At 37.5% G+C, this 17,766-nt stretch overlaps 1 protein-coding gene across 15 annotated transcripts in view; it reads right to left on the bottom strand.

Annotated features, from left to right (window-relative positions):
• The window catches only part of TRIP12 (thyroid hormone receptor interactor 12), a 149,143-nt gene that overhangs the window by 34,536 nt on the left and 96,841 nt on the right, over nucleotides 1-17,766 (bottom strand). For 5 of the 15 annotated variants that reach the window (XM_065930382.1, XM_065930384.1, XM_065930381.1 and 2 more), the window contains 12 exons: nucleotides 16,786-16,821; nucleotides 16,608-16,703; nucleotides 15,415-15,507; nucleotides 15,068-15,229; nucleotides 12,273-12,341; nucleotides 12,009-12,174; nucleotides 8,308-8,425; nucleotides 8,033-8,192; nucleotides 6,089-6,242; nucleotides 3,858-4,086; nucleotides 3,395-3,513; nucleotides 788-995 (listed from right to left, as the gene is read on the bottom strand). In XM_065930382.1, the coding sequence (XP_065786454.1) occupies nucleotides 788-995; nucleotides 3,395-3,513; nucleotides 3,858-4,086; nucleotides 6,089-6,242; nucleotides 8,033-8,192; nucleotides 8,308-8,425; nucleotides 12,009-12,174; nucleotides 12,273-12,341; nucleotides 15,068-15,229; nucleotides 15,415-15,507; nucleotides 16,608-16,703; nucleotides 16,786-16,821 (1,610 nt within the window). The remainder of the gene's footprint in view (nucleotides 1-787; nucleotides 996-3,394; nucleotides 3,514-3,857; nucleotides 4,087-6,088; nucleotides 6,243-8,032; nucleotides 8,193-8,307; nucleotides 8,426-12,008; nucleotides 12,175-12,272; nucleotides 12,342-15,067; nucleotides 15,230-15,414; nucleotides 15,508-16,607; nucleotides 16,704-16,785; nucleotides 16,822-17,766) is intronic. The other 10 variants (XM_065930383.1, XM_065930385.1, XM_065930391.1 and 7 more) reach the window with 3 other exon arrangements.

Here is a 17,766-nt window from a genome sequence, read left to right as displayed (position 1 = left end):
AACTCACACATACATCAGGGTGGACAACTGCCACCAGGGGCACCAAGAGCAGCTCGGATTCCGAGCTTCGCTTTGGACCCCACTTACTAAGTATATGCTTTACCAAGACTGACTTTCCAACTTCCATCAAAGGAACAAACACACTTTTAAGAGTGTGATTTGTTTCAGTACAAAATGGTAACCACCACGAGGGTCGGTAATGTTTTCAGCTGCATAGTACAACAAAGGAATTAAAACAAAAAAGAGGTGCAAGCAGAGAATTTTCTTAGAATTCTCATTAGCCTTTATTAAGAGCAAAAGTTCCAATATGCCAGTAAAAGACAGATGGGAAATCAGGTTCTTATAATCTAAAAATTCCAATTTTTAATATTTTTCACTATATCAGTATCTAGATGTCGCAAAGCTGGTAATGTATGCTGCAACACAGTATAGTAAATATTTGTTAAGATTATGGTATCAGAAATGAGGCTCAAATCCTTCATCATTATAGTAAGTTCAAGACATTATGCCAGTCACTTAGCTTCTCTGAGCCTTAGTGCCCTTGTAGGTCAATGTAAATATCATGTCTCTACTGTGGTTTCTAAACATGGCTCAATACAGCAGGTTTTCAGTAAGTGTTCAATTTTCTTCCCGTTTTCATTATATACCTAACAAAACATACATGGAAAAATGGAAAATGTACACCCTCCGTAGTGCCCTATACCCTTCACTTCCCTGTATGTATCTCGGAGACCAGGGCAGAGTTTCAAGCAAAGAGCACAAGAGTCACTGCAGAATTCTGACTTACCCTTGAGGGCTCAGGTCTAGAGAATCGTCTCTGCTGTGCTGCAAGCTGGGGGACCCCAGGTCAGCCGAGGCATTGGTGGCGGCCGTGGCTGTCCCACTGTTGACCGACGGCATGGACCCCAAGGACCCAGACCCATTTGCACAGGCCTTTGGTGGGCTCGTCAACAACGACTCGGACTCCGCTAGGTGCTTGACCTGATGCATCACCCCTTCACAGAACAAGGTCAGAATGTGTGTTACTCAGGACCGTCTCCCACCACTACAAGAACCCTAAACGCTAATGCTGATTCACAAGGAATGAATGAAAAGTACGCAAAAACAGGAAAATCACTGAGGTGCCAGAGTCTTCAACCTGACTCCAAAAAACAGAAGGAAGTAAATTCAAATTTAAATATACTTATATTGAGGATGAGATGGTTAGATAACATTACCAACTCAGTAACATGAATCTGAGCAAACTCTGGGAAACAGTGAAGGAAACATAAGCCTGGTATGTTCCAGTTCATGGGGTCACAAAGAGTCAAACACGACTTAGCGATTAAACACACACTTCCAATACACTCAAAATGTTAAATGGGGTCACACATAAAGTCCTACCAGAAATTTAAAGTATCCACTATAAAAATCAAAAACAATTACAAAAATTCAGTGCACCTGTGGCTGGATTGCCAAAAGGTGAGAAAAGGACCTACAATTATTAACTTCAAATGCTACAAGGAGACAAGATCACAATAACACTACTGTCAATAAAGAGAACACCAGCTATTGAAGGATGGAGATTTTCACATCCCTGCAGGTGTATGAGGAGACGGAACAATAACCCATTAAGGCAGAGATTTGTATTTGGGATTCAACTGTGGGAGAAAGCACACTGTGGGGGGGGGGGGGTGGGCAGAATACAAAGGTGTGTATTCACATGTGCAAAACATTCACATTTTTCTGGGGAAGAGTCCACAGCTTTCCATCAGATTATTTATTATTAAAAAAAAAAAAAGATTTTTGAATGAATTCAAAAATGAATTCAAACTTCAGGCATTCGTTCCACAAGTACTATTTGCAACCGTCATATGCCCAGACTGTAAGTGAGGCACTAAGAATATGGCCATGGCTAAGAAAAATGTATTCAGGGCACTTAGTAACTAATGAGAAAGATATATTTAACAAGAAATTAAAAATACAGAGTGAACTGCTTATGAGAAATGAAATACAGTGCTATTGGAGCATACCATAGCGAGATCTAACAATTCAGAAGGCAAGGAAGATATTTAGGAATAAGTAATCTTTAAGTGGAACCTCAAAGAACGAGAGGCAAGCCACATACAAAGGGGGAGAACCAATCTAGACATCTCCATATACCTCACTATGCATATGCTATACAAATACTTGGGGGTGGGAAATTCAATCTGATGGCATAGCTGATTGATAGGATCAAAAGATTTTTAAAAAATCACTGAGAAAAAAGACTGATTTTCATATTCTCATATATATACCCATATACTGATTCTCAAATCATAAAGTAACTAAAAGCAAATGACAACAAACATAAAATACCTAAAACAAAATAAAAATGTAAGATAACCTAAGGCTAAAAATAAGAATATACACCAAGTGTTCATGTAAGCACAGAAAAGGTTCATAAATCTGGTTTGTTAACCATAGTTTTTACCTCTGGGATATGGAGAGAGGTTTGCCTTTTATTTCATATAAACATGTAGTGTTGGATTTTTTGAAAACCCATTATTATTTGAACAGAGCTAATAATAAACAGTGAGAACTTCTTCCCATTTGACTCAATATTATTACACTAGTGTGTCTATTATTCTCAAGATGTAAAGAGAAATGAATCCCGCATAAGAAAAGGTGATTATAAAAAATAAAAAAAGAAAAAAAAAAAAAAGAAAGAAAAAGTGATTATGAGCATAAAGAAATGGGATTGAAAACAAAGTATTACATGCCAGGAGAACACCATTTTCTGTATCCTCACAGGACCTAAGCAACCTGATAGACCAAAAGACCCATAATCAGATTTCTGTTGATGAGAAAGAACTTCTTTTATTATCTTTGCAGGTTTAAAAAAGGATAAACACCCTGAATGAGTGACACAGTTTCATCTTTCAGGTTTTCAAGAAGAGAATGCTAAAATACCATGTCCCCAAGGCTGATTTCAAAACTGAAATTCCTCAAATTAGAGGACTAGACAAATTGCATTCTGAAGATTATTCCAAGTCTTAAAATATTTCATTATCTACACAATGAAGTAAAAAATAATCCTTTATATATTAACAGGATTCCTTGGGAGAGAAAGTGACCTCTGACTTTTTCAAAGAATCTTTAGGGCAACTGTATGCTACCAGCATAAAAAGCAAAGTCAGCAATTGCTTCTAAGCCATAATAACTCAAATCACTGAAACTTAGTAAGTGTTCATCAATTAACAAGTGAATCTCATACAATTTGTAGTAAAAGGTTTAAAAAAGATGCATGATACATACTTAAGCTGGAAGCATGTAAATTATATAAAAGTAACAATTTATGTTCCACAGATTATAATTCTACTAAAATAATATTCAGACTAAAAGATTAACCATCAAATATCATGAACAGAATTACCTTCTCTTCTGAAGTAAACACTAAAAATATCAGGTAACTTCTGCATTAAGATCTCCGCCATTTGAAGGGCTCCAACTACTATCTTCAAGTCTTGGCTTGATAGCATGGAAGCAATATGACTAAAAAAGAAAGCATTTGTATATAAAACATCTGCCTGAATTTGATAATTATTGCTGGCCATACAACTTTAAATTTGAGAGTAAAATATTTTAGTTTTGAAACCTGTCCACTAAAATAAGAATTTTTATTAAATGCTCAACTTTTACATTTAATCTGTTGTTTTTTTTTAAGGTCTCTGTGAATACAGAAAGACAACGAAGGGCTCAAGATACTCCAAATTAACTGCTTTGTGCATATTTAATACTATAATATGTCTTTAAAATTTTCTGAAGTTAACTGCAGAGACTTGGGTTTCTAAAATGTTTCTAAAGTGGTAAAATTTCTACCACTTTCATGAACACACCTTGAAACAGCATGGTTTTTCAGGACATCCTTTAGAAGTTCGGCATCCGCGAAATAAATTATCCTAAGAATTGCTCTAAGGCACTTATGTCTGACCGCAGGTCCTGCTGAGGAACTATACACTTCATAAAGAACACCAAATAGCGTCTTAATAAAAGACTTAGCCAGTTCCGGATCCTCTTTCATAAGCTGTGCTCGAGCATCATCCTTCTTTAACTCTGAATATCCACCTGGAATAAAAAATGTAAAATCTTAAAGGCTTCAGAAACACAATAAAGCGAACTAACATAAAATTCAAGTGGATGTACAATGCTATAAAGGAAATTACCTTATCTAATGCAATCAACTGGGGTCTATAAAGATGCCCCAAACAACATTAAGACAAATTTAAAAATTAAAAAAAATTTAAAAACCATTGACTATTACAGCTAGCTGCAAAACACAAGGCAGCACTACACTGTACCTCTTATCTGTACTAATACCTGTTCCACAAAATACTGGGGACATTTGCATACTAACCAGTTAAAACTACTGGTAAGAAATAAATGGAGTTGAAGAAATGAACATTGAGTATGCAGGAGTAGCGCAGCTGGTAAAGAATCCACCTGCAATGCAGGAGACCCAAGTTCAATTCCTCTGTTGGGAAGATTCCCTGGAGAAGGGATAGACTACCCACTCCAGTATTTTGGGGCTTCCCTGGTGGTTCAGGCAGTAAAAAAAATCCACCTGCAATGTGGGAGACCTGGGTTCGATTCCTGGAGGGGAGCATGGCAACCCACTTCAGTATTCTTGCCTGGAGAATCCTCATGGACAGAGGAGCCTGGCGGGCTATAGTCCATGGGATCGCAAAGAGTCGGACATGACTAAGTGGCTAAGCACAGTATACATGCAGCAAGAAACTGGAAAAAGATGACCTGTCACTGGGCTTAAAGGGAGTGAGGTGTAGGGAAAAGGTAACAGATGAAAAGCTCTAGAACAGGGGTTGACAACGTATGATTCAAAGGCCTAACCCACCTCACCACTTATTTTTGTAAATAAATTTTACTGAAACACAACCACTTACATTTGTTTACATACTGTGCATGGCTGTGTAGGGGCTACAAGAGCAGCGCTGAATACAAACTGCGTGGCCTGCAAAGCTTAAAAGTATGCTGACTCTTATACTCTGGGCTAGAACTAAAGCCCTGCAGAAAGGAACAAATGATAGAAACCTGAGGGTAAAAAAATTCTCATGAATTAAGAGAATTTTGATGTGAAAGTACACAATAAAAAACTAGAAAGAACTGATCTGATGGGGTGTGACTGGCTCTAAATGTAGAATAGGAAAAAAAAGATCAGATTTTAAAAACTGCCTGGGCTGAAGAGAGCTAACTAGTGGTTGCTAAGTTGGGGGAGATGGGGGAAATGGGTTGGAGGGAAAAAAGAAACAAGTGAGGAAGATTAAGGGGTACAAACTTCCAGTTGAAGAATAAATGAGTCACAAGTATGAAATGTACAACATGGTCAATACAGTCAATAACCATGTAATACCTTTGGTGACATCATAAGTAGACTGATCGTGGTGGTTATTTTGAAATGCATGAAGTACTGAATTCACCATGTTGTGTAACGGGAACTAACACAATGTTTTAAGTCCATTATACCAAACTCAACACAGTATAACTGGGGGGTGGGGGTGGGGGGCTGGGTGAAGGCAGTCAGAAGGTTACAAGATAAATAAATACTAGGGATGTGATGTACAACATGACAAAAATAATTAACACTGCTGATTTTTATGAGAAAGCTAAGAGTTTCTTACCACCCAAATTATCTTTTTCTCTCTTTCTTTAATTTGTATCTATATGAGAAGATGGATGTTCACGCTAACCAACTAACATGGTAATCATTTCAGGATGTATGAGTCAAACCATTGTGCTGTACATCTTAAACTCACACACTGCTATGTCAATTACATTTCAATAAAACCAAAAGTTGGGAAAAAAGCACAGGACAATTCTGACTAGAGTCCAGGACCCTGCAAATCACAAAAGTAGGAAAATCGTGGGGGAAGATACCAGTCAAGCTATGTTGGCTCATTTATCGATTAAAGCACATGATAAAACAAAATAAAACCTATTTACTACCAAGCAACTACCTCAATTTAATAAAAACACTCAATAAAACAATTATATGTTACTGCAAACACTACTCACTAGACAACATGGTACTACTTTTACCTCAAAAGGTACTTACTAGTGTTAGTATTGGCTAAGGGGTTAGGTTTTCTCTGAATGGCACGTGCTGTTCCCGTGTCCTCATTGATTTGCTGCATAGAATTAAAATCAATAGTATAAACTCGTCCCAGAGTGGACAAGCTTATCTCATCCTCACCGACCTGATGGGCTGCCTGAGAGCAAAGAGAGAGAAACCTTGAATATAAACATGGAGAAATTTATTAACTCAAGACACATTGGGGACCTCCATAAATGCTAACTTACATATTTGTTTCATCAGGTTTCAGAGAGTAAGTAATAGAATGTGGAAGTTTTAATAGTGTGGATGTGACAAAACTTAACCAACAAACCATTTTTAATTAAATACATATATACACTCCTAGACCCATTAGGTCCCCTGAGACAAATACAGGTAAAATTCAGTCATGTAGGATCTCTGACATGGAGAAGATACTATTTGTGTTAAAAAGGGCTTGAAGACATTGCTGACAGAAAAAAATCAGTTATCCTTAATTTTTGGTACCATATTCTTAAGTTAAAATAATATTTACATCATGGTTTCCTAGCAGCCCATCAAGATCCTCCTTTAAACAAAATGATCCTACAAAATTATCTTTGGGTCATCAAAAAAGACTTTTACATTTAAATGATGCCCTAAGAATGAAAGGGACACAACTGGAAGTAGAAAAAGTAATCCCAAGGGGTGGCAAGCATTACACAGAATGTATCTCAAATGAGACAATGTAGTTAACACTGGTGGATTTTAGACAGCCTAAAGAAGTGATAAAATATACATTTTTATACAATTCCTTGATTGAATGGAAGTCAGGACTCTCAGAAAATACAAGAAAGTAAACTAACAGGGAAAATCCAATTACTGGGAAAATGCTAAAAAGAAGAATGCTCAGCATTAGAGACCACAACCAACTTATAAAGTAAGGCTAATAATTACAGAAGACTAGTCATCTCTGACTTTCTCAGAACAGCTGGTCCTGAGTTTAGATATTGTCATAAGAATCTGATTTATAACATAAATCAGTGGTTCCAAAGTTTTTCAAACATTCATTTTTAGAAAGAAACTATTGGAAGATAACTTGAAGAAAAAAAGTCTATGTGGAATGTCCTAAAACATTCTAATTACACAGGCTGAAATTAGAAAATATATTAATACTTGAGTATCTTATATATGAAAACATTAGTAAATGATGCATGGCATCTCAAATAAAGCAGTGACCAATGCTTCCTAAACAAGGGTAAAATTTTCCTGATTTGAGAAATTTCTGAAATATTTCAATGCAAATTTAATATGGAAGTATGGAAATAAGAATAAAATCACACTTAAAGCCTTCACAGAAAAATCACTGTAAATACTGTGGTATATTTCTCTCCTTTGCTATTATTTTTTTCTTTTGCTGAGTTTCCATGAGTCACATAATTTTGTTTTCATTTACAGCATATCACATTGTAAGTAATTAAAATTTATCCCAGTAAGGTCTGTATTACATATAAGCTTAGGTATATACCACAATTTACTTATTCACCTAGAGCTAGATATTTAAATTCTTTCCATATTTTTACTCTTTTAAAAAATACTGAAAAGCAGCTATTTGTATGTAATCTTTGCTTTTGAGAGATTTCTTCTGGATAGGAGACTGAAGGAACTTTTAGAGACATGTAGCCTAACTCCTCCCGCGTTTCCTTTCAGAAACGAGGAAACCATGGAACAAAGAACTTAAATTACTTGCTCCAAGTCAATCAGGTAGTGAGTAGAAGAAGCAGGACTAGAACACCATGTTTTCTGACCTGAACAGAAATGAGGACCTTGTTCTCAGGAGACAAAATGAGAGAATCGTGAGTTAATTCCACGCTAAGCACATTTACGTCCACATGCCCCCTCCCGACGCCAGCCCTACACCCATGCTCCATCAAAAGAAGGCATATTTAAACGGTACGAGGACACTACTACCTCAATGATCCGGCTGTCTATCCTGTTATAGGGGTGCCAGAGGCCCCGGTCGTCCCGCCACTGCCATATGGCCCCATCCGTGTTCTGTGCATTGCCCTTCTTCAGCATAGTATCAACTGCAAAAATGCCTTCCTTTGGTAAGCATGGCATAAGTTCACTGGAAACAGAAGGTGCAATTATTTTAATAAGTAGTTTTCTAAGCTGTCAGTAAATACCAGGTCTCTAAAGCAAAATGCCCTCCAGTGATTATTAACTATTGGCCCAATCTTTACCAAATCAGAGACGTCAGCTCATACAGTTCTTGAGGACTTCGTGGAACAAGATCAATCTGCTCCTGACAACTTCCATTGGAGGCACCACACAGGAGAAAGTGAAGCGTTTCTGCAATGTCTGTAAAGCCAACAATGAAAAGCCAAAGCCTATGAAACTACTTGTACTGTCGTATTTAAAAGGCAATCATTCCCAAGGGGAAAAACAAAAGTATTTTCCTATTCGGCCATACCACTCAAGATAAGGTGAAAATAACTTGTAATTAAAACCTTAAAAAAAACTATCAAGATTTAAACAATTTCTTTTTGAGGACTTAAGTCACAAGTTCACTGCAGAGACTTTAGGAATCTTGAATTACTTTCCTTAAGGAGCACAGAGTTTGCAGAACAAGTGCACTAAGCATATTTTATCCTTGATTCACATATATCTGTCTATTTTCTTCAATTCAAATATAATATACTGAAATCATGTGTGACCAATAGAATAAAACATAGCGATTAAAAGCATCTGAATCTTGCCATTTTGTCATCAGGAAAACCTTTACTTAAATGACAGTGAGCAGGCCAACTACCTTTAAAAATCAAGAAAATATCCTCTACCACAAAATTCCACTCCCAGAAGATCTCAGTTTATGGAAGAACTGGGGTGAAAACTTGTCTAACGCATTGACACAGTGAGTGGAAGAAGTTCCCAGTTGCCAAGGTTTTAATAACCAGGACCTAAAGACAGGCTGTCTCTGCTGGTTGTGGCACATGGTTCTATATGAATATACAAAACATGTATAAATATTTCACTGAAATGTCCTGCCAGTAATCAGTATGTTCTACTGTCAAGGAAAGCATTCATCATTAATTTGGGCAGAAAGAAAGAAAAAAAGTGAAGCTGCTCTGTCGTGTCCGACTCTTTCGTGACCCCATAGACTGTAGCCTACTAGGCTCCTCCGCCCATGGGATTTTCCAGGCAAGAGTACTGGACTACGTTGCCATTTCTTTCTCCAGGTCATCTTCCTGACCCAGGGGCTGAACCTGGGTCTCCCACATTGAAGTCAGATGCTTTACCTTCTGAGCCACCAGGGAAGCCCCAATTTGAGCACAGGGGTTATGAATAGTTAAATCTCTGCCTCATAGAAATTTCACAAATAGTGATTAAATCTTTTAAAAGTTCTGAAAAATTCATTTTGCCAACTTTCTTAAGACAGGAATATATGGCAATGGTGTAATACTAACTTAAAAAAAAAAGAGAGAGATCAGAGACTGACCAAAAAAAAACAGAAAGAACAAGATAGGTTCATGTTTCCTTTGTGTTACCGAGGGAGAAAGATAATGTTAAGTCTAGTGGCTTCTATATGATGAATATGTGGCAAACTTCCTAAAATAGGCAAACGAGGTTAACAATATTCATTATATTAAAGGAAAAAATTCCAGAACATCAAAAACAAAACTTAGATACCAATTTCCCAAACCAGGATATAGGAAAAACGTTGTGCCATATGGTAACAAGAGATAATCTGTGTGCAAACTTCGGGAAATAAAAATTCAAGGGACTTCTAGGAATTTTAATAAGGAAATTACATTATGACTACTCAAAAAAAAAAAAAAGGAGTTAAATCTTTCCCAAACTTATCTGGGCAAAGAGGACTTTGCTCACGGCATAAGCAAAACAGTGTTCTCTGGAATACCAAGTTTAGGAATGACAAAATGCTTTATCTCTTCAATACATCAGCTCAGCAGCACTGTTGTTCTACAAAGAACTGTGCCATGTGCTAAAATTCACAACTAATGTAACTAAATTTAAACCTGAGTTTCCCATCCTCCCTCCCCCACAAGAAAAGTACTATTATACCACTAATAATCTACCTGAGGCAGAGGGACAAAGACTGCTTTGTCAGTGAATGTCATCACTGATTCCCAAGATAAAATTCTCAGAAAGCAAAATTATGGATATTCAATTATGAGAGTTTCATACAGAAGTGATCAATGCTCTACTAGCAATAATCACAATATACAGATGTTCTCTGAACCCCACAGTCTTCTGACATTAACTTGTGAAATCTAAAGTAAAGACAGTAATGGGCAACTGCAATAGCAGTGTGTGTGTGTGTGTGTCTTGGGGGGGGTGTGTACAGGGGTGGGTGTGTACACATGTGCGCCTCAGTCACTCAGTTATGTCCGACTCTTGTGTGTGTGTGTCTGTCTGTCTGTCTGTCTGTCTGTCTGTCTGTCTGTCTGTCTTGGGGGGGTGTGTGTACAGAGGTGGGTGTGTACACACGTGCGCCTCAGTCACTCAGTTATGTCCGACTCTTTGTGTGTGTGTGTCTGTCTGTCTGTCTTGGGGGGGGGGTGTGTACAGGGGTGGGTGTGTACACATGTGCGCCTCAGTCACTCAGTTATGTCCGACTCTTTGCAACATCATGGACTGTACAGCCCACCAGCTTCCTCTGTCCATGGGATTTCATAGGCAAGAATACTGGAGTGGGTTACTATTTCCTACTCCAGGGGATCTTCCTGACCCAGGGATAGAACCACATCTCTTGCACTGGCAAGCAGATTCTTTACCACTGAGCCACCTGGGAAGTCCACTAAAAACTGTAATAGCAGTGGTGATAAAATGTTAATATTTTGCACATGGTTAAGGTTGAGAAAGTTATGACCAACCTAGATAGCACATTAAAAAGTAGAGACATTACTTTGCCAACAAAGGTTCATCTGGTCAAGGCTATGGTTTTTCCAGTGGTCATGTATGGATGTGAGAGTTGGACTGTGAAGAAAGCTGAGCGCTGAAAAATGGATGCTTTTGAACTGTGGTCTTGGAGAAGACTCTTGAGAGTCCCTTGGACTGCAAGGAGATCCAACCAGTCCATCCTAAAGGAAATCAGTCCTGGGTGTTCATTTGAAGGACTGATGCTGAAGCTGAAACTCCAATACTTTGGCCACCTCAGGCGAAGAGTTGACTCATTGGAAAAGACCCTGATGCTGGCAGGGATTGGGGGCAGAAGGGGACGACAGAGGATGAGATGGCTGGATGGCATCACCGACTCGATGGGCCAAGAGTCTGAGTAAACTCCGGGAGTTTGTGATGGACAGGGAGGCCTGGTGTGCTGCGATTCATGGGTTCGCAAAGAGTCGGACATGACTGAGCGACTGAACTGAACTGAACTGAAGGTTGAGAAGGGCTTAGAAATGTTAAAGCAGCAAAGATCAAAGCCATTCATCTGTGTAAGTTAGTTCCAACATTTTGAGGGAGAAGGCGTTCTGGAATCATAAAATGCTGGAACATCTAACGTGGGCAAAAGGACTCAGAAGAGAAGCAGTTATTGGTAACTTAAACTCAGAATTCTCCTAATGAAGCATCATTGTTGTTAAGTCACTAAGTCTTGTCTGACTCTTGTGACCTCAAGGAAGCATCATTACTTAACTGATATTGTATAGAAAGCAATGACCTTAGCCCTCCAACAGTAAAGTTTTAATACACTATATACTTTAAAAACTGTATGTAAAAAATAAATAAATATAAAAACTGTATGTAGAAAGCATTATTATATTGTCACACCCAGATTTGTTACACAGTACGTTTTTCTTCCTTTATTATCCAGTGCCTACATATTAGTGATTTCTACTTGCTTATGTTGACTCTATTTATCAACAGAGGTTAAACACACATACAATTTTTCTTGTTTAAAACAGAATAATAAAATAGCACTTACTTTGCTTCATAAGTTGAACTGCTAAAGTTGGACAATTGGAACACATCAGAGAAAACATGCGAACCACCATTATAAACATCCCAGAACTTAAAATTGGTGGAGTTACTACCAATAGTTGTTGAACATTTGTTAGCAGATCTTTGGAAGCAACCTGCTGGAGTAAATTCTGCAGAAACATAAGGCAAAAAAAAAAAAACCAAACTGTTACATTCTGAGTTAGCAGTTTAACAACTTCATGAGAATATCAACAGACTAAATGCTTACCTCTTCATGTTGAAAGTTGTCCACTAGACGTGCAAAACAAAGGCAAGTGCTTTCTACTGACTTTTTGTCCTGTTTGTTTTTTTTTTAAATAAAGGAAAATAAAGTTTGTTAATATAAAACATTTTCACTGTCCTATATCACTGCCTTATCTTCTTCCTAACCCCAAATTCTTCAAAGATGTGAGCTTTGAAAATGCTGTGAACCTAAGCAAGCAATCAGGAGAGTCATGATTTCAATGCAAAGGGAAATCATACTGATAAAATCTGTACCTCCTATTAAGACCTCAACAAATAAAAAGCAAGTTATATCAAAAAGGAACAACTTTTATGCTTCTACAATTTCAATACCTAAACAAAAACTATAATAAAAATAAACATCCTATCATTTTAAACAGCCTTACAACTAGAAACATTTAAAACATGCATACACTAAAAAGTTGTAAACAGTGAAGTATGTGTGAGCCAGAGGTTTACTGATTAAGAAAAACTTGGTGTAGACTTGCTATATTCACTGTAAAAACAATCTAAAAATACTATATGAGTGGTCTCATTGAGAAAACATTTGGAATATTCCCTCTGGAATAGCAGAAAGAACAATTTAATGGTATGAGTATTTGGATTCATTCAGTTCAGTTTAGTTCAGTTGCTCAGTCATGTCCAACTCTTTGCAACCCCATGGACTGCAGTGTGCCAGGCCTCCCTGTCCATCACCGACTCCTGGAGTTTATTCAAACTCATGTCCATTGAGTTGGTGATAACTTTTTTAATTGATAAACTGACTTCAGATGCAGAAACTAGACTTGCTTGTGTAAAATGAGTTATCTGGTATTATAAAAGCCCTACACCTTCGCTATCACTACTTAAGTCTAGAAAGGATGTCCACAATTTAACTTCTCTGACTTTCAAAATAAGATGCTGAGATCACAACTAACTAGAAAACATTTCTAGCCCCTCATTGTAAAGCTATCCCGCCTGCTAAGTTTTTTAAAATACATAAAAAATGGATGGCACTATTTGTGTCTTAATCATCTTAGAAGCAACATGCCCCAATGATTCAATAATCAATGTAATTTTACCCATCTCATGTAAACCTCTTATTTAATACAGGCATACCTCATTTTATTGTACTTTAGTGCAATTTGCAGATACTGCATTTCTTACAAATTGAAGGTCTGCAGAAACTCTGCACCAAGCAAGTCTGTCAACACCATTTGTCCAACAGCATTTACTCACTTCCTGTCCCTGTACCACATTTTGGTAATTCTCGCAATACTGTAAACCCTCTCCACCACCAAAAGGGAGAAGGCAATGGCAACCCACTCCAGTATTCTTGCCTGGAAAAATCCCATGGACGGAGGAGCCTGGTAGGCTGCAGTCCATGGGGTCACTAAGAGTTGGATATGACTGAGCGACTTCACTTTCAATTTTCACTTTCAAGCATTGGAGAAGGAAATGGCAACCCACTCCAGTGTTCTTGCCTGAAGAATCCCAGGACTGCCGTCTGTGGGGTCGCAGAGTTGGACATGACTGATGCGACTTAGCAGCAGCAGCACCACCACCAAAAAGACTGCTACCCACTGAAGAATCAAATGCAGTGGTTACTGTGTTTTTTAAACAATGAAGTATTTCTTAATTAATGAATGTACATACCATTTTTTTTAAAGACACAAGCTCACTTTGTTAAACAGACTACACTACAGTGTAAACACAACTTTCACCTATACCAGGAAACCAAAAAATTCTTGTGATGCCCTTTATTGTGATCTTTTGCTTTATTACAGTGGTCGGAACCAAATCCACAGTATCTCTGAGGTATGCCTGTATGTTTTATGTATCTAATTTTCTCTGAGATGCTTTTAAGTGTATTTTGTAAAGATGACTTAAAAGCTTGCTGCTCCTACTGCTAAGTCGCATCAGTCATGGCCAACTCTGTGCAACCCCAGAGATGGCAGCCCACCAGGATCCCCCGTCCCTGGAATTCTCTAGGCAAGAACACTGGAGCGGATTGCCATTTCCTTCTCCAGTGCATGAAAGTGAAAAGTGAAAGTGAAGTCACGCAGTCATGTCCCACTCTTAGCGACCCCATGGACTGCAGTCTACCAGGCCCCTCCATCCATGGGATTTTCCAGGCAAGAGTACTGGAGTGGGGTGCCAATGCTTTCTCCGTCAGATCTTAAAAGCCAGATCTCTTAAAATCTCTTTAGCAATAACAACACTTTAAAACATTACAAGAAAATTCCATTTCTCTACAACCTTGAAACTTGACTCATCTGTCCTGCAACAGAGGCTACATGAGCTCTACTTATCATATCACACACCAGACCCACTGATGCCTTCTCCTCTACAAATGCTCCTGTTCTTTGCCAGTCCCAGACAACGGCAATCTACATTTTCTTATTTCATTTTTATGTGGAACATACATAGTCTCATCTTTTTTCTGATCTTAATCCACACCCTCTCTGGTCCTGTCTGCCTAACCCTACAGCTTTCAGGAAAGGGTGATCTTTACAAAAGGAAATTCTCATTGTATTACATAGGAAACACTCAAGGGTCTGCTGAAATAATAAATTCACCCCTAAAGTCAAAATAGTTGATATCTTGTCATTTGGGTAAATCCACTGAAATTTCATAAAATAACCTAATATGGTCCATGACTAGTTAACAGGAAAAGACAAAGATTAGAGTATTTCCAATTTACATACCTAGTTGAAAGATTTAAGACTCCAGGTGAAATAGGCATTTAAAAAAAATTTAATAAAAATGTTTTATGCCGCATAAGATAGGTTTGTATTTTACCTGGTGGGTTAGCCTTTGGGTAAGCAATGGGAGGGAATCCGCCACAAAATGAAATTCATCCGGCGTGATACTCTGGCAGCAATTGGCTGCAATTGCTAGTGCATTTCTTTGGGCATTTATGCTGAAGAACTCTAGATACAGCAAGCAGTCTGCCAAACCACCCTAAAATATAGAAAAACTGTTAAAGGCGAAGAAATACTCAGCAATTATGAAAAAAAGAAAAAAGTCTAGCATATCACCTTGGAAACAGCATGGGAACCTTACAAAGGTTGCGATCTAGGAGCTAATACAAATGTGGATCTAAAATTCAATATTAAAGGAAACAGTCCTCTGGTAACAACACTTACCGCCTGGAGAATGGCTTTACTGTGTCTACGTGATAACATCTCCAAGGCTGTCAAGGCCTGCTCGGCCACATCAATACACTGAATAACTTGCAGCTGGGAACATGTAAATAAAGAACAAGGTTATCATTCAAGTGCTCTACTTGCTACTCATCTTCTATGTGAATAAATATCTTCTCTAATTTTCATCAATCTATACTGCCTCTATGCTTCCCTGGTGGCACAGTGGTAAAGAATCTGCCTGCCAATGCAAGAGATGACAGGTAGGATCCCTAGATAGGGAAGATTCCTGGAGAAGGAAATGGCAATCCACTCCAGTATTCCTGCCTGGGGAATCTCATGGACAGAGGAGCCTGGAAGACTACAGTTTATGGGGTCGCAAAGAGTCAGACATGACTTAGCAACTGAACAATAAATACTGCCTCTAAACTGAAACCCACCACAGGAAACCAGTGACTTATGCATGTAAGCTATAACATATTGGCAATATAGCTTCCTTCCAACCACTTTATAAGATGTTGAAAAATATGTTTTACATAAAGGATACACTAAATTCAATTATATAACTTTAAATCTTCAGATTTAAAATCAATGGGTTGATTATGGAACAAATTTTAAAAATAAAGTTTTACAGTTTTTAGCATATTTCAAGGTTTTCAGATAATGCAAATTTTATTGTGCATTAAAAAGAAAAAGGTCCTTAAAACAGACCAAAAACAACCTACCACAGACCATATGAAAAAATTTCCTTTCTCCACTGCCTCACTTTATGACCTTGAGCAAGGCATTTTGTCTGGCTCAGTCTCCTCAGCTGTAAAATGAGGGTATAAATAGCTATCAACCTCACTGGGATGTTTTCTAGAAACAATGAAATCATTTTTAATCAAGTGCTTTAAGTTCTTTTCTGAAAGATTTTACACTAGTGCAATAACTGCCATTATTAAAAATTTTAACACTGGGGTGTTTTAACAAATGCTTTATTAGCATCAGCTTTAAACCACGGCTCTGCTAAACATGAAACATTTTTCTGGAATCTTGGCTAAAAAATATACTTTAGTTAGATAATGGATGCTAAAATATGTCTTTTAATGTGGCCTTACAATCTGATACACAACTTTAGAATTCAGTAGTCAGGAGGTCTCACTGATGCCCCTATCTATGCTGGCTTTCCAATAGTTGGGCAAAAGTAGGATTACCTTTTCTAAAAAGACAGGAATTGCATCTACTACCACAGCCGATGATCGAGGAAGTGCTTCCATCATGTACGTTAAGGCTCGACAGGCATGGTTCATCTAGAAAAGAAGCCATGTTCACTCAATAAAAACCAAAAATATAAGTTTGGAGTGATTCTTTTAAAACATAGCACATACTTACAATATCAAAATTATGCTCCATCTGCAGCAATGTTATCTGTTTAAAAGATTTAACAAAGTATTAGAAGCTATACTCTTAAAAGTCCTAGAAGTATTTCTTCTATTTCAACTGAAATAGAAGAGTATGACTCACAAACTTTACCATAAAAAAATGACCTCAAGTTAAAACCTAGCAAGCATACATAAGAAATGCTTACGCTTGGGATGGCATGACTCGTATACTAAAGCACTGACATGGGATAATCATCACCTTATGATTCGGGTCAAAAACAAAGCATTCACATTGCTTACAACCAACCCTCCAGGTACCACTATTTACCATTTCAGAAGCCCATGAAAACATCACCGAGGACTTCTCTGTCAGCAAGTACTTCGTACACAAATAAATGGACCAGAAGCCCACAGAATTTGTTAAATTAACAACTATCAGTACAGATTCAATATCATAGCTTAAACTCTTATAAATCAGCTTCTCTAAAAGTTGAACTAAGCACCACTTAATTCAGCTGTAAAATACACAGCAGTATAGAATGTGAACCCAATATTGATCACATGAAAAACGAATTAGGTACAGATTAAAACTCAATATAATTATTTCACAAACACATGAATTAGTCCAAACATCTGAAGTGATTTTAGTTTTTCTTGTGGAAAAGACCTTAAGCAGTTTTCAACTGTGTTTTTTAAGAGGGCAAGCAAAACTACTAGATACACACTCCATCTTCTTTAAGCAGTAAAAGCTACCAAAGAAACTTCCTACTTGGGGAAGCAATCATTGCAGTTCAATGGAAAAGTTTAAATGTGTCAAATTTAAGCTGTAAAGTACCAATTAAGTATATGATTATAATAACAGCCACCAGATATTCTAACATAATATTCATTTAATGTGAATTCTTCTCAGCTCTCAATTATGCTGGGTAATTATATCTATATACCAGAGGTCTTGATAACTATTTCTATTAAATATACCACATAAACACAC

Source organism: Muntiacus reevesi, chromosome 3 (genome assembly GCF_963930625.1).
Source record: "Muntiacus reevesi chromosome 3, mMunRee1.1, whole genome shotgun sequence".
Lineage (NCBI taxonomy): Eukaryota > Metazoa > Chordata > Mammalia > Artiodactyla > Cervidae > Muntiacus > Muntiacus reevesi.
The sequence above is the reverse complement of the archived record's forward strand: the minus strand, read 5'-3'. Positions and strand labels throughout refer to the sequence as shown.